This window comes from Labeo rohita, chromosome 1 (genome assembly GCF_022985175.1).
Source record: "Labeo rohita strain BAU-BD-2019 chromosome 1, IGBB_LRoh.1.0, whole genome shotgun sequence".
NCBI classification, from domain to species: domain Eukaryota; kingdom Metazoa; phylum Chordata; class Actinopteri; order Cypriniformes; family Cyprinidae; genus Labeo; species Labeo rohita.
The window spans coordinates 20,443,995-20,466,245 of record NC_066869.1 but is presented as its reverse complement, the minus strand read 5'-3'; the positions used below and the strand labels follow the sequence as shown (position 1 = coordinate 20,466,245).

General features: G+C 36.0%; 1 protein-coding gene across 5 annotated transcripts in view; it reads left to right on the top strand.

The window, feature by feature from the left end:
- Positions 1–582: 582 nt before the first annotated feature.
- evi5l (ecotropic viral integration site 5 like) overlaps positions 583–22,251 on the top strand; it is a 54,940-nt gene continuing 33,271 nt past the window's right edge. For 2 of the 5 annotated variants that reach the window (XR_007827478.1, XM_051106665.1), the window contains exon 1: positions 21,505–21,739. Coding sequence is in view for 4 of the 5 variants with exons in the window: in XM_051106665.1 (XP_050962622.1) it covers positions 21,587–21,739 (153 nt within the window). In the remaining variant the exon portion in view is untranslated. Of the gene's footprint in view, positions 842–14,677; positions 15,047–21,201; positions 21,392–21,504; positions 21,740–22,251 lie in introns of those variants that run through there. The other 3 variants (XM_051106677.1, XM_051106669.1, XM_051106686.1) reach the window with 3 other exon arrangements.

Below are 22,251 nucleotides of genomic sequence, written 5' to 3'. Positions count from 1 at the left end.
GTGCCTCTTTCATATGTTACAAATTTATGTACATTTTTAATTTCATTTTTCCCCTAATCTATTAAGCAGATCATATAATTTGTAATGCTAAATGCAAAATATGATTTATATAAAAGTTACTAAATGTCACGAAGCAAAAAGAATAGGTTTGTAGATGTATTATTTTTTATATTATTTATAAAATGTTATAGCAGTTATCGTGAAGTGAAGAATAATGTGGTCCATCTTTAGATGACAAACCGGACAAAATTTTCTTAACAGTTACTCCAATCAACACCGCAACATCACCTGCCGGCTACCCATTGTGGCTGGGGTTAAGATAAATAAAGGATTGGTGGAACGAGCTGTCAATCATGGCTGTTCCTCTAGTCTATCCTGCTATTGGTCGAACTTCTGTCAATCACATGAGATCCGCTGACGTTAGAACGCTGCACTATGATTTATTTTGAACGAGGCCGTCAGATAACCGGAAAACAGATGCCATTTATGAATTGATTTTCAACGCGTATTTACTGTAATAAGAGAGTTCATGATTATCCACACCAGCGTTTTTATTAAATCACGGTCAAGGTAGTAGGCGGGACCTGGGCGGGGTTTTCTCTTGTAGGCGTCGACCGCAGCTCTCCTTGAGGAAGCTCGCCCTGACGACTCATATTTTCCTCTAAATGAGCATCCACGTCCAATATGTCCAGTATGGTTCCGTATTCATTTCCCGACTTACCGTAGTGGTCCAGCGGCTTCGTACAAAAAAAGGATTGCCGATATCCGCCGGTTTTGTGACCGACCATCTTTAATATGGCAAGATCGCAGGAGCAGCTTGAGTAATGAGACCGAAATTCAGGTGGGCATTGCTCTATGCATTTTCCATCACTGACAGTGTGCTGTCGCTGGTCTGTTATGTGTGTGCCCATCCATTTGTGTACAACATTTATTTTACAATGTTAACCAGGATGATATGACAGAGAGGCGGTCTAGGACAAAGCGGGGAAATTCCAGCGCATCGCTCTAAGGCTCCCATCTCCCTGGACCAGCGGCGGTGATTTGCCTGCCTGCCCATCTGCTAGTTGCCATGGGGAAAAAATCATCATCCACACCCTTATTATTTTACGCGGAAACAGATTGTAACTATGACCCATTTTAAGGCACCATCATACAGTGCGTTTAAAAACCACTGTGCTTTGATTTCAACGCAGCCTTCCTCCATTGCAAAGGCTTTTGCATGTAATGTCAAAACGCTGCACAATCAAAACAACCATATCACTAAATCTCACTTCGCAGAAGCAAATATAATATGCTATTAATAACGAATGCATAACACCCATAGTACGAATTGGCACCCCCCTGGTGGTGCAATTGCATGAGGGTTTGCTGAGTCCAGACTACAGGCTTTATTGTAATACCCTATAGGAGTCTGCATCATACACGTTGAAACAACGGCTGTTGCTAGTTGAGGCCTTTTTGGTCTTCTAGCTTCTTGAAACACCTGGATGGCTTGTTATGGCTTCGTGTTATTTTCTATATCGCGATAATAAAGCTTAAAGGTGCACCGGACTGTCATGGCTGTTGTGCACATTTCCCTTTTTGTCATTTGTCTCAAACATTTTGTTGACATTTTGAAGCGACCAAAGGAAAATATGTCTTCGTTGAGCTGTTATGGTCTTTCATTTTGGTTTGTCGTGAGTTTAAGAGATTAATTATGTGGCTCTTGCCCGCGCTTACTAATGATTAAGGGCAGTCTGATTATATGTTTTGGTGGGGAGGAGAGTTTGTTTGACTCTGTATTTAATGAAAAGACTGTGGTTGTGTTACCAGCTAAGAGAAAAGGTGTGTGGGATCCAATGCTGAGGTTGGATTTATTCATTTTTCTGATTATTTGTCTAAAAGAAGTGGATGTGGTGATCATCCTTTGAAAATTATGTCATTGCAATGAACGATTCAATTGGAGCTTTATTGCTTAAAGGGATAGTTTATAATCCTGTCTTCATTTACGCACTCTTATGTCATCCAAACCGGAGTTTCAGTCTTCTGTGGAACATAAAAGAATATATGTTGAAGAATATTGGTAAACAAACTGTTTCAGTTCCTGTTGAATACAATGGATGTCAAAGGGAACTGAAACCATTTGGTTGCCAACATTCTTCAAAATATCATCCTTTATGTTCCACAAAAAAAAAGAAAGTCATACAGTTATGGAATGACATGAGGGTGAGTAACTGATGACAGCATTTTTATTTTTGGACGGACTATCCCTTTAACACTTTCATTTATCTCTTTGTATTGGAATGTGATGTCATGCTTCATTCCAGACATTACCATGGTCACGAAATCAGTGTGAGCAAAATTTCTTATCCACTGTAACATCAGCCAGGGCTGATGAGGTAATACTGACCTCATCATCATTGGGCCTAATGTGCCAGGAAAGGCTCTGTTAGTAGAAGTTCACTTCCAGAATGAACATTTCCTGATAATTTACTCACCGCCATGTCATCCAAGATGCAGCTTCAAAGGGCTCTACACGATCCCAGCTGAGGAATAAGGGTCTTATCTAGAGAAACGATCAGTTATTTTCTAAGAAAATACAAATGTATGTATTTTATAACCACAAACTCCCGTATTGCACTAGCTCTGCGATGCGTGTCTTCACGCATTACGTCATCATGTTGGAAAGGTCACCCGCGATTAGTTTTTCCTCTGTGTACTTTGGTACAAACAAGGTAGGGTATGGCGAAAAACTCAATTTCTCATTTTCTCCTTCAACTTCAAAATCAGCCAACATTGTTGTTTTACCTTTCTTTGCATGTTCAATTTGTAAACACTGGGTCGGTACTTCTGCCTACGTCATGTGTGACCTTTTCCATGTCTTTATGTATTGCATGAGGTCGGGCCAATATCTGGTGCAAGACAAGCATTTGTGGTAAAAAAATAGATAAATTGTTACTGTTTTTTAAAAATGACCAGTTGTTTTGCTAGATAAGACCCTTATTCCTCACCTGGGATCATGTAGAGCTGAAACTGCAATTTGTACCTTCAAACCGTTGGTCACCATAGAAGTCCACTATATGGAGAAAAATCCTGAAATTTTTTTTCTCAAAAACCTTAACTTCTTTGCGACTGAAGTAAGAAAGACATGGCCGTCTTGGATGACATTTTAATTCTGGAAAATTTTAATTCTGGAAGCGAACTTCTCCTTTAATGTTTCTTATCTCATCATATTCAGTTATGAATTACGCAAGTCGTGTAACAACAGCCTATATTTGCAGAATTTGGCAGTTTTATGCATCGTTGACGAGACAGTACTGTCGGTCATTTAACATTTCTATTCTAAAACAATTGTCACATGAAATGTTTAAATACTTGCTTGTTACCTTACATTGTACTTTTACATACTTTTAGAACTGAAGCCTCACATTGGAATTCATGCTTGTCTTCTATAAACAGTAAATCCTGCCTTCTTTGATTTGATTGGCCATCTCAAGCATTTTGACGTTGATGAACACAGTTCATCACAGTTCAAGAGTATTTTGGGTGACAGTCTGGTCTATCTAATTATGTCTGTGTAGTTACTGCCCAGCTCTTCATACACCATATGTGGAAATCCAGGTGACAGGTTGTATGAACGTATGAGATTGTGATTTGATTTGCCTGAGGTTTCAGCTTAACAATTACCATACTGTTGAAGAGTCAGGCTATTGTGGAGATGGTACAGTCAAGAAAAAACAAGAGATTACCTGTAAATGGTCTCTGCAGGTTCAAGTATTGGCTTGGAAAAAGTGCTTTTCTCTTTTGGCAGCCATTAAAAATCGGTGTATTCTGAGGGGAATATATAGTAATATATACATTACAAGTATGGCATTTACAGCTTGGGTGATTGCTGCACAATTTTCCAGAATTTGGCGACCTATGAGTAAAGATGGTAAATTTCCATTTGCATACTTCCATGGTTCTACACCATTTAAGAAACGTGAAAATGTTAAAGGAGTAGTTCACTTCCAGAACAAACATTTACAGATAATTTACTCACCCCCTTGTCATCCAAGATGTTCATGTCTTTCTTTCAGTCGTAAAGAAATTACGTTTTTTCAGGAAACCCTTCAGGATTTTTCTCCATATAGTGGACTTCTATGGTGCTCCCGAGATTGAACTTCCAAAATGCAGTGTAAATGCAGGTTCAAAGGGCTCTAAACTAAACTATCCCAGCCAAGGAAGAAGGGTCTTATCTAGCGAAACAATGCAACAATGAAATGCTTGTCTTGTCTAGCTCTGCGTGAACCCTGTGTATTCCAGTTCAATACAGTTAGGGTATGTCGACGAACTCCGATTTAATTTTCTCCTCCAACTTCAAAATCATCCTACATCACTGCAGAAGTTCCGACCCAGTGTTTACAAAGTGAACATACAAAGAAAATCAAACACCCTTTACAAAAAAGGTAAAACAGCGATGTAGGATGATTTTTAAGTTGGAGAAGAAAATAAGATGGGAGTTTTCGACCTATAACTGACATGAACCGGAATACACATGCAGTTCACGCAGAGCTAGACAACATGAGCATTTAAGGTTAAAAAGTATATAAATTGTACTTTTTTTTATTAGAAAATAACCGATCGTTTCGCAAGATAAGTCCCTTCTTCCTAGGCTGGGATTGTTTAGAGCCTTTTGAAGCTGCATTTAAACTGCATTTTGGATGTTCAAACTCGCGGGCACCATAGAAGTCCACTATATGGAGAACATTCCTGAAATGTTTTCCTCAAAAAACATAATTTCTCTACGACTGAAGAGAGAAAGACATGAACATCTTGAATGACAAGGGGGTAAGTACATTATCTGTAAATTTAACAAATTCCTCCATGTAACTTAACTATTTAGTTAACTTTTGCAGTCATATAAATAGTAATAAAAACAGTGGATGATTTTTTGTTCTAATGACACTTTAGTCTGTGTTTCTTTGAAATAGCGTCAGAACAAACGTGATTTACGGGAGTGGCAGATCGGTCATGTGAACTGTGAATGTTAAAGTGATATGGCTGCTGTTGTGTTTTCATCAGGACAAACAAGCCGTTATGTAGTTCACATGCCCTAGAGAGCCAGCGAGAAAGGCATTATCCGCCCTCTGCAACCTCTTTTCCTTTCTGTATCTGTGCTCAAGTGTTCTGGCATTGTCTCACTTTCTCTTGGTTTATGGCTGCTGGCTAACTCCACGTCATCATTTCATACAGCACACGAACATGAAGGCTTGGCTAAGCCTGCATGTGTTTTGAACATTTTGTGTGTGTCCAACAGAGAGATGATTTCTGTGCTTCAGAGCAGCTGTGGCTCCTCGGCCATGACAATCATAACGGGCCTGTACTTACGTTTTCCTGTTTCCATCTGAGTCTCTGCTCGGCTGCTGCCGTTTGTTGGGTTTTTCTTAGTCATACTAATTTAAATTCACTGCAGCTGCTCTTAGTTCACGGCAGATGTCTTACTCTTTTTCTGTCCTCTAAATTGTTTATTGTTTAACCTCATTTTATTTTCTGTGTCAAAGCCTAATATTTTTTTTTTTTTCCTGTTATGATTGTGGTTGACTTCGTTGTTGTGGTAGATTTAATTTTGCATGTTTTATCCTCCGAACCAGAGCAGCGTAAACCTGCCCACAGCCGATTCTACATTTTATTGGTCATGTCAGTCTGGATTGCCTACACAACGCTGAAACAAATACAAGCTCTAACTCTAACCTTGACCTTCGTAGAGCATTGGTAACACATTCTGCTAAATAGCATTAATGTTTGTCGCAATCGAATCATCCATGATTTTTCTGATCTCTGTGTTGAATCCATGTTTGTGTGTTAAGTTGACCAGTAAAATAGGTTGTGGGTTGGGTTTACATTTAACTGATTTGAGAAAAAAATGTATTTTATTTGTATCTATATTTATTCTTTTAGCATATGTTTTTTTCCCCAAGGCAACTTACAAATAGGACATTTCCTATTCATAGCCATTTGTATTAATATGGCAAAAGCAAAATTTCTACATTGTTTGCAATTTAGCTAACATGGCAGTTATCTTGTATATTATGAAGTGCTGTAATCAAATTTCATTATGAGTGGAGAGGATGTTTTGAGAACATTATACTATTTTTGCGGTACATTTGAGCTATTTTCTCCTAAATGTCATTAAGTGCTCATGTCGTTCCAAACCTGTAAGACCTTTGTTCATCTTCAGAACACAAATTAAGATATTTTTGATGAAATCCGAGAGCCCTGCACAAGCCTCACATTGGAATTCATGCTTGTCTTCTATAAACAGTAAATCCTGCCTTCTTTGATTTGATTGGCCATCTCAAGCATTTTGACGTTGATGAACACAGTTCATCACAGTTCAAGAGTATTTTGGGTGACAGTCTGGCCTATCTAATTATGTCTATGTAGTTACTGCCCAGCTTTTCATACACAATATGTGGAAATTCAAGTGACAGGTTGTATGAACGTATGAGATTGTGATTTGATTTGCCTGAGGTTTCATCTTAACAATTACCATACTGTTTAAGAGTCAGGCTATTGTGGAGATGGTACAGTCAAGAAAAAACAAGAGATTACCTGTAAATGGTCTCTCCAGGTTCAAGTATTGGCTTGGAAAAAGTGCTTTTCTCTTTTGGCAGCCATTAAAAATCGGTGTAGCCTGAGGGGAATATATAGTAATATATACATTACAAGTATGGCATTTACAGCTTGGGTGATTGCTGCACAATTTTCCAGAATTTGGCGACCTATGAGTAAAGATGGTAAATTTCCAATTGCATAGACAGCAATGCAATTACCATGTTCAAGGGCCAGAAAGGTAGTAAGGACATTGATAAAATAGTCTGTGTGTCATCAGTGGTTCATCCGTAATTTGATGAAGGTTCATTCCGTGTCAAATCAATCATATTTCAAACACTTCCCTGGCTCATATTTTTGATTTTGGCAGTATTTTTTTGAAGAAAGATAACCATGTATAGTGATGAAATCTAAAGTATTAAATGTCATGGATGAACAGTTCTTGACTAATGCACTATTTTGTAGAGTGGGGTCAAAATGGCAATTTTCACCTGAGATTCAGAGCCAAATTACAGGGGGTTAAAAATGACTTCAGAAAGATGGCAGCATCATAATAGTTTTTTTACATAGAGATTGGTAGTTCTATTAGTAAAATCTGTGGACTTTAGCAATCTTTGTTACAGTATGTGCCAATATTGACATTCAAAAATGGGGAAACGGCACCTTTCAAGTTTTTACTCCAAAGTTTGCATGCCTGTAACTCAAGAAGTTTTAAATATCTTAATGTCCTTTAAGATATTGCGTCTCAACAAACTTTCTTTTTGGCATCTTCATTTTTAAGGCCCTACATGATTCAGTTCCAGAGATATTGGAATTTCAATATGGCTCCAGGAGTAAATCATTAAATTGTACATATTTTCAGTGGTCAAAAACGAAATGTGGATCAGTTTGCAAAAATATGAGGCTATAAATTCTGAGGTTTTTTGATTATTTTTGTTTTCTTCATGTACTAGAAGTATTCTCGTAGCTTCAGAAAATTAAGATTGAACCACTAATGTCATATGGACTATTTTAATAATGTCCTTACTACCTTTCTGGGCCTTGAACATGTCAGTTGCATTGCTGTTTATGCAGGGTCTGAAAGCTCTCGGATTTCATCCAAAATATCTTAATTTGAGCAAAGGTCTTACGGGTTTGGAGCGACTTGAGGATGAGTAATTTCTGACAGAATTTTCATTTCTGGATTAACTCCTTTAAGCTATTCTCCTTTAAGCTATTCTCCTTTCTGCATTTCTCCTTTAAGCTATTATCTCAGAATGGGGCCCAATGGCCCAACCCTACCCTGTAAATAACCTTACAACAGTTAAACTCATTTTTACCCTTTCATACCTCTTTCTTTATGAAATGTCGACTGTCCAACTTCTTGACACACTGAAAAAATTGGTGTAGAAATTGTAAATTTCACAGTTGAGTACAAAGAATCGCAAGTAAGACATTAGATTGAGCGTGAAGTTGAAGTTTTGAAAGACTGAAATGGTATTTTCTTGTAAAATATATTTCAGTAATCTCCAAAAATACAACTTTGAAAAAACTGTCTTAACATTGCCCTTGGGTAAATTTGGTCTTCTACCTTTATATTTAGTGTTTCAGTATACCAGCCTGATAAAAAAAGAGCGTGCCTTCTGTTTTCTGAGTGATAGTAAACTGCATTTGAGGTAATTTAGACGACTTGCAACAAGTAGACTACCCGCCCTTGAGAAGCGTTGGCCGAGGTTAAGTCTTAGCTGTTGTAAGGTCAATATTTATGCTAGCTGCATGTTTTCTCATTTTGTGGACAGATGAGTCAAGCTAGCCCTCATGATCTGTTTGAGCCATTATTTATGTTTATGCAATATTGTCCCTCCTTGGTTGCTCAGACCACTTAAAGCAATGAAAGATTTGTGCAACAATACAGCAGACATGTAATGTAATTCTTCCTCCAATTATTCCAGTGGTCGATCATTTTATGCCTAGATTAACTGATCATATTGATGCTCATATTTAAGATACTTGATTTTCCATGCTAAATTACCATGTCAGCCATTCAGTCAAGTCTGTGAGTGAGTCATTAGTTGCCTTTGTGAAGGGCAGTTATGGTGAGGAGGGTGTGTTCTTGTGCGTCTCTACGAGCCCAATAATTGTGGAATGTCACACGGGGCAGAGGAGCTCCATGATGAAGCCAAAGCTATTGTGTGATGTTTGAGTCATACAGAACAAGTACTCCACGCCTATGATGCATGACGCGGTTTGCTCTAAGATGTCTTTGTTTAGAGCTGTGTGTGTGTGTTTGTGTATTTAGGTGTGTTTTTGTGTGTATGTCTGCCTGTGTAACTGATCATCCACTTTTTACACATTTTGTTGCATTAGAAATGTATGACAAATATGTTTTGACAAGTATGTTAAAGGGGTAGTTCACCCAAAAATGAAAATTCTGTCTTTGATTACTCACCCTCATGTCGTATCAAACCTGAAAGAACTTCGTTCATCTTCAGAACGCAAATAAGAGAAGAGAAATTGTTGAAAAAAGTCATTATTTTTGTTTTCTTTGCGCACAGAAAGTATTCTCGTAGCTTCATGAAATTAAGGTTGAACCACATGGACTATTTTAGCAATGTCCTTACTACATTTCTGGGCCTTGAACATGGTAATTGCATTCCTGTCTATGCAGGGTCAGAAAGCTCTTGGATTTCATCAAAAAATATCTTAATTTGTGTTCCGAAGATGAACGAAGGTCTTACGGGTTTGGAACGACGAGAGAGTAATTAATGACAGAATTTTCTTTTTTGGGTGAAAAAAAAAACATTGCCTCACGTGACATCACATATTTTTCTACATACCGCTCATGTTTGCTCCCATGTTGAGATCATATGACCTGCCGAATATACTGAATTATCTTGTATTTTTGCATAGTAAATTAATCATGGGTGACACATGTATTTCTGCTTTGGCATTCGTAACAGAAAGCTGTTGTTGTTGTTGTTTTATGCTGCATCCACACCAATAGGTGTCAGTATGGGGTACTGAAATAAAGTCTTTCCATAGTATATTTATAGCAATTCCTTTAAGTACGTCAGATCTGAAATGTTGTGACACTCGTAATAAACACTGACAATGCAAGTTCAGTGAAGCGCTTATGCTCCCCGAGGCTGCACTGATCAAAAATACAGTAATATTAGGGCCTTATGAAATCAGTTTTATTTTTTCCAAATTCCGTTTTTTTCCGTTTTAATTTGTCTGGATTCTGTTTTTTCCCATTTTAATTTTTCTCAACTAAATTTTATTAATCAAAGAGCATGTCTAATTAATTAAAATCATGAAACTTATACAATTTCACATCAATTTAATAAAGGTTTAACAAAAATGACATGTTTAGGGCCCTATGTTTTATTTTTTCTCACCATATGTTTTATTGTTATCAAATTCTGTGTTTTAGCATGTCTGATTACTTGAATGCATAATTAATTTATTCAGATTTATTCTTAAAATAGCCTTATGAAAGTTTTTTTTAGCGTCAGAAATTCTATGTTGTGTATTTCAAATGATCTGGTTATCAAATGAAGGCAAAAAACATTAATTTTGGCATAAGGCATAAACTTATTTTTGGCAAACAAAGGGAAAATTTTACTGTTAAAATTAAAACATGGAAGAAATGTAATTATACCCTAAAAATAATGTTTGTTTCATTTTAGTAGTAGTAGTAGTAGTAATATGTATCTGGCACAATGTCTTCAAGTTAAACTGGACTTTTATTTTGACGGGTTGCCATGTCTACATTTATATTTCTGTGTGTATATGATATAATGCTAGTTTTCCCAAAATGGAATGGTCAAATGCTCAGTGACTCTCAGCAGATATTGTTGATGTATTTATGTCCTCATTTAGTGAGACGACAGACGCTGAAATCACTGCGAGTGTCACGCGCGCTTCAGCGTGTGTAGTAAACAAAACCGCTCGTCTGCTCCATTCATTAAAACAGAGACAGTGAATTTGTGAATTTGTGAACAGTGAATTTTCAGCATCATTACCGCAGTCTTCAGTGTCACGTGATCTTTCCGAAATCATTCTAATATGCTGATTGGCTGCTCAAGAAACATTTCTTATGTTGTGCTGCTTAATATTTTTGTGTAAATCAGGATTCAAAAGAAAATTCGAAAGAATAGCACTTATTTGAAACATGTTTTATCAAAGTCCTTTTCATTAATGCAATGCATAGTTGAAAAAACTGATTAATTTCTTTAAGCGGTAGTGTGTATCTAAAATAATGCAAATGTTCACCAGCCACTGGAATGGTGAAAAGTTAATTTTGCACATGGTGTGAAAGGTTGTCAATGAAGAATGTAGGTGATTGTACAGACAGCGAGATTGAGGTTTGGAGGTTTGGGTTTGAATGCGTGTGGGGGAAGGGAGTTTGTGATTGACACTATGCTAAGAGCTACAATAACCACACTTATGCTGCTCATCAGAAGAAGAAAGAGACAGATGCAGCAAACACAGTGGTGTTATTGTATTCAGTGACTACACACACGCAGACAGGCACACACAGTTTTTCTGTGCCATTACCAAGATGATAAGGCCTTTGCATCTCTCGTATTATTTCTATTTCAAGTGTCCAGTTTTTTTTTTTTTTAGCTTTGTGAGTGAATTAGTATGCTTCAGATCCATTTTGAAAGGCCAAAGGCTAAACTGGAGATGATTTAAAATGTTACAGTGACAGCGAATTAGTCATATTCTAATGCTGTTTTGACAAACCATGAAATCTGAAGTTCTTATAGCAGTGACTTTGAATGTTGGAGATTGTTGTGGTTTGCTGCATTGTGGTTGTGCTACACAGACGCTGCATTTTTGTCTTGGGTGAAGAGTGCAATTTTTGCGCCTCTAATGGCACCAAAAGGAAATGCAACAATCAAGATGCAAATCAGTTTTTGTTATTTTATCATCTCTTTATCAGAGGAACAAATGCAAAATGCAAAAAAAATCACAATAATGATGATGGCAATAAACTATTCTGATGTGGATGAAGATCTTGCATAATCAGTTTTATTAAAGGTCATTTTCAGAATGTCTCTCAATTCTTGCTAAGGACAGATTACTGCTAGTTTCAGGATGTTGCTGTTGTGTTTGTTCGTGACTGCACTGCGTCGACTGACCAGAGATGAGAGTGTGTTTGTGTTTGGGTATGTGTGTGATGTCTTGGTCAGGGAGGATTGGATTCATGCGCTTGTTAATGGTTCTTTTGATTGGACTGCTCCTCTGATATGAATGCTGCCATTGTCCACAGTGTGTGTTTACTTTGTTTAAAAAGGTTTCATCTTGTACTTTATTTTTAGCTGTGGGTTATCTTTCTGTTTTTATTGCATTCTCCCTCACAGAAGAATAAGCGATTTAGTATGTGTGTGTGTGTGTGTTAGAGAAAGATGCTTATGTCTGTGACATGTTTTGGACATTTGCATTTTACATTTACACTTATGCAAATGGAAAACTTTTATCCAAAATGTCTTACAGTGCATTCAAGGTATACAGTTTTTTTTGTTGTTGTTGTTGAATAGTGTGTGTAGGAGTCAAGCTGTAGGAATAGTGTCAGCCCATAGACTGCATTCAATAAGGGTGTAGCGGTTCAGATTTTTCACAGTTCGGTATGTATTCGGGTTTTGGGTTCACAGTTTCGGTATGGTTCGATAGGGGATGGGGGAGTTTTCTTAATGTGTAATTAAAAATTTCAACAAGAATATTCTATTTGGTAACTTATAAATAAAATATATTTATATATTTAACTTACTTTATACACTACCAGTCAAAAGTTTTTGAACAGTAACATTTTAATGTTTCTTAAAGAAGTCTCTTCTGCTCACCAAGCCTGCATTAATTTGATCCAAAGTACAGCAAAAAAACAGTAAAATTTGAAATATTTTATATATAGTAATTTATATATAGTAATTTATTCCTGTGATTTCAAAGATGAAATTTTAGCATGGTCACTCCAGTTACATGATACTTCAGAAATCATTCTAATATTCTGATTTGTTGCTCATCAAATAAATAAATATATATATATATATATATATATATATATAATTATTATGTTAAAAAACAGCTGAGTAGAATTTTTTTAAGTTTCTTTGATGAATAGAAAGTTCACAAGAACAGCATTTATCTAAAAGCATATTCAGCATTTCAGCATATTCACATTTTATGCTATCCCAGTGGTTTCTGTGTAACTGTCACAGCATTAATTTTTTTCTCTGCCAGAAAAGAAGTGCCATAACTGTCATAACTGGTTATAGTTTCAGATAACCCTGCCCCTAAATGGCACGTCAAAACAAAATGAGCTGTGGTTTCTTCCTGTCTAGTTCTTGGCCAGAATAAGTTTCAGTGTAGACCAGACCTGTGACTGTTTAACTCTATGGACTATGTGAAACTACAGAAATAATGTATATTTCTGTTCCAAACCCAAACAGACCTTACCAAGCTCTGCATTTTAATGTTCTTGTGAGAAAACACCACATTTATCTGTCTTCAGTAATTTAGTAATGAACGCGTTAGTGTTTGTGTATTTCTATGTCACCCGTCCATTACTCTATACAACATTCTCTCTCTCTCTTTAATGGCTTTAGTTGTGGCCGAGCTGCTCCGTTTATGTCTGTGGTTTGTTGTAGGATGCACAGATAGCTAGTTGTTGTAATGCAGTACAAAAAAAAGAGTTCACATACGCTGTACTGTCATTTTTCTTTGTGGTTGTATTCAGACAGCTTGCTTTCCACACTTGCTTTGCACGTCATCCCCCATTTATGAGAGTATGAAGTGGCATTGATCCATGCAGTTAGATGAACTGTTTGATTAACTGTTTGTTGTTTCGAGCCAATTTTAATAGGTCGGAATTAATCAGAGTCAAACCGAAATTGTGATTTGGCTTATTGTGATTTATCGGATTGCAAAGGCTGCAATTTTAAGGCTGTTAATAATGATTTTTTTTTTTCAATTGATTATTTTTTCAGATCTTTTGATTAAATTAAGAATTATTTTCCTATGGTAAATTATCAATTATTTTCTGATTGGTTAATTAATCATTTGTTTAACTGTAACTTCTGCCATTAATTTTTCACTGGTTAATTAATTTTATTTATGTTCTTATAAAAATACTTGTTTTACAAATAAAACAATTCATTTATTATTAATACAAGTGTCAAATTTTTTATGAGCATAAATGTCCAACATAAATTCAGCCATACAGCGGCTAGTGCCAATTTATACACTACCAGTCAAAAGTTTTTGAACAGTAACATTTTAATGTTTTTTAAAGAAGTATCTTCTGCTCACCAAGCCTGCATTCATTTGATCCAAAGTACAGTAAAAACAGTAAAAACTTTAAATATTTTTACTATGTAAAATAATTGTTTTATACTTTAATACATTTTAAAATGTAATTTATTCCTGTGATTTTAAAGCTAAAATTTTAGCATCATTACTCCAGTCACATGAACCTTAAGAAATCATTCTAATATTCTGATTTGCTGCAAAAAAAAAATATATTATTATTATTATTATTATTATTATGTTGAATAATAATAATAATTATTATTATAAAATATTAGAATGATTTCTGAAGGATCACGTGACACTAAAGACTGGACTAATGATGCTAAAAATAAAATAAAATTTAAAAATAAAAATTTCTGATTAGTTGATTAATCATTTGTTTAACTTTAACTTCTGCCAATAATTTTTCACCGGTTTATTAATTTTATTCATGTTCTCATAAAACTACTTGTTTTACAAATAAAAAATTCCCAACATTAAAAATAAAGTTCCTAGAATTAAAAGCATTTATTATTAATACAAACGTCAAATTTGTATGAGCATAAATGTCCAACATAAATTCAGCCATACAGCGGCTAGTGCCGACTTATAATCAGAAATAAAATTGACTGAATCAAAAGACGAGACCAAAATAGCTGCCCTGAGAAATAACAGCTTATCTCTATGACAGTCGTCACAATACTAGAGCCCTCTCATCAATCACACTGAGTGATTAATTAGTTAATCGCAGCAGCCATACTTGAAATATCAGTATTTTTTTATTAATTATCCAACCCTGCAATACATAATCTCACTTTCCTCATTTCCACAGATTAACCCAGTCCTGATATTCACGTCTTCAAGGAGGCCTGTCTACGTCCACGGCGCCAAGACCCTTGTAGTATCCTTCCACGTCTCCGCGTCACTGCTTGACTTTTCCTGTCCTGGGTTCCTCCGTCATGTCAAGCCCTAGCAGCAGCCCAGAGAGAGAGGGAGGGATGGCAGGTTCTGTTCAGCTGGAGGACCTCAACTCGCCTTCCGGACTGGAGACTGACCCTCCTCTAGCTGGCAGCCCAGTGCTCAGTCCGGATTCTAGTTCCCATGATGCTGCGCTCTCCGCCCCGGCAGCCTCCCCGGCTGACTCAGAGAACCTCAGTCCAGATGAGCTCGAGCTTCTGGCTAAACTGGAGGAGCAGAACAGGTAAAACAAGAGCAACGTACATGCAAACAATCTGCCAGTATTTTTTGTCCATACAGTGGAAGTCAGTGACCGAAACTATTTCTTATTTTATTTAAAGGGATAGTTCACACATAAATGAAAATTCTGTCATTAATTCCTCAACCTCATGTTGTTCCAAACCCATAAGACGGGTTTATCCTCAGAACACAAATTAAGATATTTTTTGATGAAATCTGAGAGCTTTCTGACCCTGCATAGACAGCAATGCAACTACCACGTTCAAGGCCCAGAAAGCTAGTAAGGACATCATTAAAATAGCCCATTGGTTTTTCAACAATAATTTTATGAGCTATGAAAATACTTTTTGTGTGCAATCGGCTGGAAGCTCACATTCAGATCTGCCTCCATGCAATCAACAACCAGTAGTTACAATTAATTCCTTTCTTTACATTTTTTATTCTTTAATCATTTATTTACTTATAATAATATAATACATGTCATAACTCATTCCTGAAAATCGCTGTAGTTTTTCTTGGTGTAACCATGAGAGAAGTAGCAATGTCTGGTTTGTTCTAATAAATTTAATTTTATTTCAATTAGGGGTGTAACGATGTTATCAATATTGGGCATCGCAATAGCAAAACTGTCTCAATATTATTGTAGTCACTTGGTTTTGGTTTTCTGGGCAAAAATGTGTAGATTTTTTAAAATATTCTAACATAAAAGGTCTTTGAAGTTGTGTTTTATTGGCCGTTATGCTTTGGCACAGTACCTGTCAAATGAACTAAAACCGAAAGCACAATATGGCTTAGTCCCTTCATCAAGTCTGTTCGTTCAGGTGATCAGCTAGTGATCTGATGTTTTCCGTGCCTCAGAATGGCTCTATTCACGGTGAATGCAGTGAACTCGTTTATTGCATGTGCTGTGAGTTTAGTGCACATTTGGGAACACAACTGCCACAAGTTATGCTTTATTTTCGCAGCAGATGATTACAGCATTTCACTAGATTTTTAGTAAGTTGCATTTTTGTAAGCCTGTTCTCACTGAAGCTGGAGTTTTCTTTCAAAATAAAAGCTCTACTGCCATTTCTGTCAAAATAAAAGCTTAAAAGTGCAGTATGAATTGCTGGCAGCTAGTGGTTTAAATGGGTAACGTTACTGCAGTTCAAATTCAAAACATCTGTTTCAAGTGTAGACATTAGGGAAGTATTGTAATTTCCCTACTGTAGTGTAAAGAAGAAAAATGAATACCTATCAAATATTTATTTTTATTTATTTTACAGTGTAATATTTTTACAATATATAGCTATTACTGTCATAGGAATAACAATAATATAAATTTGTTATTATTATATTCTAATTTGTTTGATTTCTAAAACACCAGTGTGAATGTAATTTAGACTGAGACAGTATATCACAACTAAAAAAAACCTCTTTAAAGTTTAGGTACAAGTCAGTTCAGTGACTTAATTTTTCTTAGTTAGGAACATGGGGTGGAACTTTTAATTTTGAACTCTCAAAGTGCACTAAATAGAATAATATAACTTTAAAATGTACAAAATTGTAATTATTTTCCAATTCTTTATTTGTCTTTTTATTATTATTATTATTATTATTATTATTATTTCCAATATATTTTTTATTATATTGCGATAAGTATCGTGGACTTCATATTGTATCATGAGATTTTGATTTCTTATTACATTACATATGTTACATTCCTTATGTCAAAAATTGTGTTGTTTTAGTTTACAAAATTGTTAGTTCATGATTTGTTAACAAATCTGATTTATCTGGTTCTAAGGTTAAACTTATTAACTCAATAGTCTGGTCTCTGCGGTTAACAGCTCACTGAAAAGGAAGGGCAACCTATTTTTTTTTTTCTCACAAAGCTATCTAATGACTTCAAAAGAATATAATGCGTATAGACTCTTGATAGACTAGTTCTCATTTACTTTGAATATATGAAAAAAAGAGTGGCCAGGATACTTTTTAAAAATCACATTTTGCATATAATGGAAAAAAAGTCGTTCCAAACCTGTCTGGAAACATGTCAGTATTTGAAACAACATCAGGTGTGAGCAAATGGACAATTGCGCAGAGCAAATGTCAAGTGAGAATCAAAGCGCAACACGCTATGTGCGTGTGATGTGCTGACACGCACATAGTGTGTTGCGCTTTGATACTTGACATCACTCTAAAGGTAGCAACACCTCAACAAAGGGAACACTATGCACGCTTGAGACAGAATGATAAATGTGTGGTTTATCGTTTGACCTGTGAGTGTCAAACTCATAGCATTTAAGCTTGTCTTCCTGTAACAGCTGATATGTACCAAGCTTTCGCTATTAATCAGTTGTGGTGGTTACCTGGCAACAACAACAGCAACAGTTACGATGCTGAATGTAGAACTTTAATGGACCATTTAAGAGGACTGCAGCTGCACTCGTAAAAATGAGTTTAAACATTCTCTGTGCTTCTGTTAGACAGATCACAAGGTTTCCTTAAGACTTCACAAAACATTATTATTATTATTATATTACACTATTATTCAGCCTATATAGTCTGGATGGAGTACAGTATTTTAAATTCAAGCGGTGATGGAGTCAACAGGCGGGTATGAATAGGCATTTGTATTGTGTTTAGTGGTCTGTGCCAAGGCAACCATTACTTAGTATTACTCATACTTAGAGTAGGAATTCGAACAAACTTTGTGTCCCTCAGAGTGTGTGCTATTGACATTTGACATACTTTAGGAGTGATCAGACTTGCATATTCATTTACGATTGCCTTCTAGACAATAAAACAGAAAAAAAATCCATGCGCTAAAGGTCACATTTACCATTGCTTGAAGAAATTAGCAAACGAAATCCAGTCATTTCAATAGCAATCACTACGACTGGAAATTTTGGGTGAGGGCGCAAGTCCTTTACATGAATTCGCTGTGTTGAACAACAGGTTTTAAAGTGACTTTTGATAACCAATATTGATTCTTAAATCCCAAGAATTGTTCTTTTAGTCTGGGCTGTTTTCAGTTGATGTGTGAACAAAACTTCACTGAACGTAATGTTTAGCGCACATCTTATCCAATAAATCACAATAAGCTCTGTTCTTTGTTACATTTGAGATGAAACAAAGTCATATTATGTTCATTTTATAACAAAAATTTATTACAAAATTCAAACAGTGTAAAAACAATAAACTTTTTGACGCTTTTTAATGGGCCGTGACAGATCACTGTAGCTCCTCAGTTCAAGCAAAGCAACAGTGTGGCAGTTTTCTTTAGAAATGAAAAAAATATATATATATGTTGATTTGTTAAGTTATTTGTTGTTGTTATCCCATCCTGTACCCTAAAATTCCATGTTCTTGTTCCTAATCACCACCAATATAAATGCAGCAGTAGCAAATTTGTAATTTAAACAAGTTTCACAACAAATTCAAGGACACAGTGGTGATAGTTTAGCAAAAGATGTATACTACCATTCAGAAGTTTGGGTCTGTATGATTTTTGAAGATTTTAATTTTTAAATCTTATTAGGACTTATTAAAGGGATAGTTCACCCAAAAATGAAAATTACCCCAAAAAGCCATGGTTTACAGTGAATTTATAACGGCTAAGGAGCATTGTTAGGAACGATGTAAAGCGAACCCCTATTAACTGTTATAAATTCACTGTAAACCACGGCTTCATGGGGCTTATTGCTTTTATAAAATGTTTATTACATTTACAGGTTTTACAAAACAGAGCAAATAAAATGTAATGGTATTAATAAAAACATTATTCTATATAAAAACAGTGTAGTTACTCAGAAACTGTTGTGGTTGCAACAAAGTGGTTGCGAGCGACAGACAAATGTAAACAAATGTGTATGTTTGTATAATAATTTACAACAATTTTGAACATGGCTCAACCAATCAGAATCAAGGACCGGAACTATTCGCTTGTTAAGTCTGACGCCATGCATCACCTCTTCCGTGACTTCCAGGTCCCGATGACATAAGAAAACAACAAGCGGTGCTAATTATACACTTACAATGTGATATAATACTACCAAAAAATTATAATCCTACTCTTTAACTCCATACCAAAAACCCAGATAGCCAAACAATGAAAATAAAAATATAAATAAATAAATATAAAAATTAGTTACACCATAAATTTGAAAACGTTTAGCTTAAATGTTTAATATGAATAAACAGTGCTCATTAACGGCTGCTGAAATAGTATTATCAAGTGAGGACACGGAAACAGCGTTCATTGGTGCGTTCGTCGGACGTGTTATGTCATCAATTAACAAGCCCATATTATTTAAAAATTTATTTAAAAATGTCTTGGCTCTTCCAAGCTGTATAATGGCAGTGAATGGCTGTTGAGGTTCAATAGTCTAATAGAATTTCAATAAAGTGCATCCATCCATTGTAAAAAGTGCTCCAAATAGCCCCGGGGGGTTAATAAAGGCCTCTTAAAGCAAATCGATGTAATGCATTTGTGTAAAGAAAATTAAGTTAAACAAAACACCGCCCTCCTGAAAAAAACAACTAAAACCAGCCTAAGCTGGTTGGCTGGTCTTAGCTGGTTTAGGCTGGAAGTAGCTGGTTTTAGCTGGTCTACCAGCCTGGCTAGGCTGGTTTTACCTGGTTGTTCCAGCTGGTGTCCCAGCCTGACCAGCTAAGGAAGTGGCCAAAACCCCTTCTAAAACCACCCTGCTGGCCAGCTATGACCAACCATCTTAGGCTGGTTTTAGCAGTTTTTTTTTTTTCAACAGGGTGGTCACAAATTAGAAGAACAAAACAAGGGTTTGTCAAGAAAAATGCCAGAGGATTTCAATATAAAATGAGAAGAGACTGGTTTTCCTTTGCTGTAAACAAAACTTGGTTCTCACGAGACTAGCTTGGAATGCCACTCTGTAGCGAATGTGTGTTCGACAGTTAGCAGAAGTTACAGATTAAGATTTATAAAGTTTTACATACGGATATTTTTCTTACACAAACGCATCAATTCACTTCAGAAAGCCTTTATTATACACCCAGAGAGGTGTGTGGAGTACTTCTTATGACAGATTTACGAACTCTATTTTGCGTCAAAATATCAACCACTGTTCACTGCCATTAAAAAGCTTGGAAGAGTCAGAACATTTATTTTATTATAACTCTTGACTGTAATCATCTGAAAGAAGAAAGTCAAGTACGCCTAAGATGGCTTGAGGGTGAGTAAATCTTTGAGTAGTTGAGTAGTTTTCATTTTTGGATGAACTATCCCTTTAAGTACATTCATTTGATCAAATATACAGAAGTGTAGAGTGGAAGAAAACACCATCCTTAAGGACAGTGGGGTTTTTTTTGTTTTGTTTTTTAGTGAAACAAAAGTTCAGTGTGTTCAGAATGGTTATCATAATTTTAGTCACAAACCAAAGTATGAAAAATGTCCAGAAATGTCATGTTATTAGATTTTTAGCAACCACACAGGTGGGGTGAAATGCCCCCCGTCTGAAAACGTACTCCTTATCTACAGGCCTTACTATACTCATATCATATATAAGTGTGATGTTCTACAAAACAAGCATTAAAACACTTTTTTTTTTCCTCATACAGCACCAGTTTAATGGTGAATACTTCTACATCACTCTTGTCAATGCAGGCCATATTTACAGCAAAAAATAATCTTGACTTTATCTAGTGGTGGTTATTTTGGGAAAAACAGTGTGGGAGGAGTTTTACCTCAAGAAGGCCATTTTCCCCCACTCTACCCTACAAACAGTAATATCATGAATTATAGTAAATTATATAAATTATGATATTACTGTGATTTAAAATAGCTACCTTTCTACTGAATCATTTGTTATGTACTTCATTACAGTGATGGCAAATCTGTGATTTTTTTTTTTTAGGATTGTTTAATGAATAGAATGTTTGAAAGAACAGCATTTGATTGAAATGTAAATTTCTTTACTGTCACTTCTACTTTCTTTAGTGTCACTGATCAATGTAATATGTCCTTGCTGAATAAAGCTATTAATTCCTTTGAAAACAGTCTCACAGGCTCTGAACCTTTGAACAATTGAATAGGTTTAACCTCCCTTACAAAATTTGAACCTACTTCCTTCTGGGTAGCAGCCCAGATCTTTAACCACTTAGCTGCACTATTGTGATCTCAGTGTTTTGTGTTGCATTCAGGTTGCTTGAAGCAGATTCCAAATCCATGCGCTCAATGAGTGGATCTCGGAGGAATAGTGGCTCCTCTCTGGTATCGAGCTCATCTGCATCTTCCAACCTGTCCCATTTAGAAGAAGACACTTGGATCCTGTGGGGGCGGATTGTCAATGAGTGGGACGAGTGGAGACGAAAGAAAGACAAACTTCTGAAGGTGATTGATTGGTCCTTTTTTCATTCAGAATTTGAATGACGATGTGTTAACCCACATCATAGACGCTCGACAAAAGGATCTGAAACTCTCTTGTTTTCTGCTGTACCATCTCTCTATCTGCAGGAGCTAATAAGGAAAGGCATTCCTCATCATTTCCGAGCGATCGTTTGGCAGTTATTATGTAATGCCACTGACATGCCAGTAAAGAATCAGTATTCTGAACTCTTAAAGATGTCCTCACCCTGTGAAAAACTCATACGCAGAGATATTGCCCGCACATATCCAGAACATGACTTCTTCAAAGGCCAGGACAGCCTGGGACAGGAAGTTCTGTTTAATGTCATGAAGGTGAGAAAGACAGAAATGGGTGGTGAAAGATGGAGAGCAGATCAGATTAAAGGAGAAGTCCACTTCCAAAACAAAGATTCGCATATAATGTGCTCACCCCCTTATCATCCAGGATGTTCATGGCTTTTTCGTTTTTTTGAGGAAAACATTTCAGCATTTTTCTCCATTTAATGGCCTGCTGGACGAGCGTTTGAGATTAAAATGTATTTAAATTGTATTTTTTTAATAAAACAACCGATCGTTGCGCTAGATAAGACCCTTCTTCCTCGTCTGGGATCGTTTACAACCACATTTGGGATCGTTTGAAGCTGCATTTAAACTGCACTTTGGAAGTTCAAAATCGGGGGGACCATATCAGTCCATTATATGGAGAAAAATGCAGAAATGTCTTCCTCGAAAAAACCTAATTTCTTTACGACTGAATAAAGAAAGACATGAACATCTTGGATGACAAGGGGATGAGTACATTATATGTGAATCTTTGTTTTGGAAGTGGACTTCTCCTTTAAGTG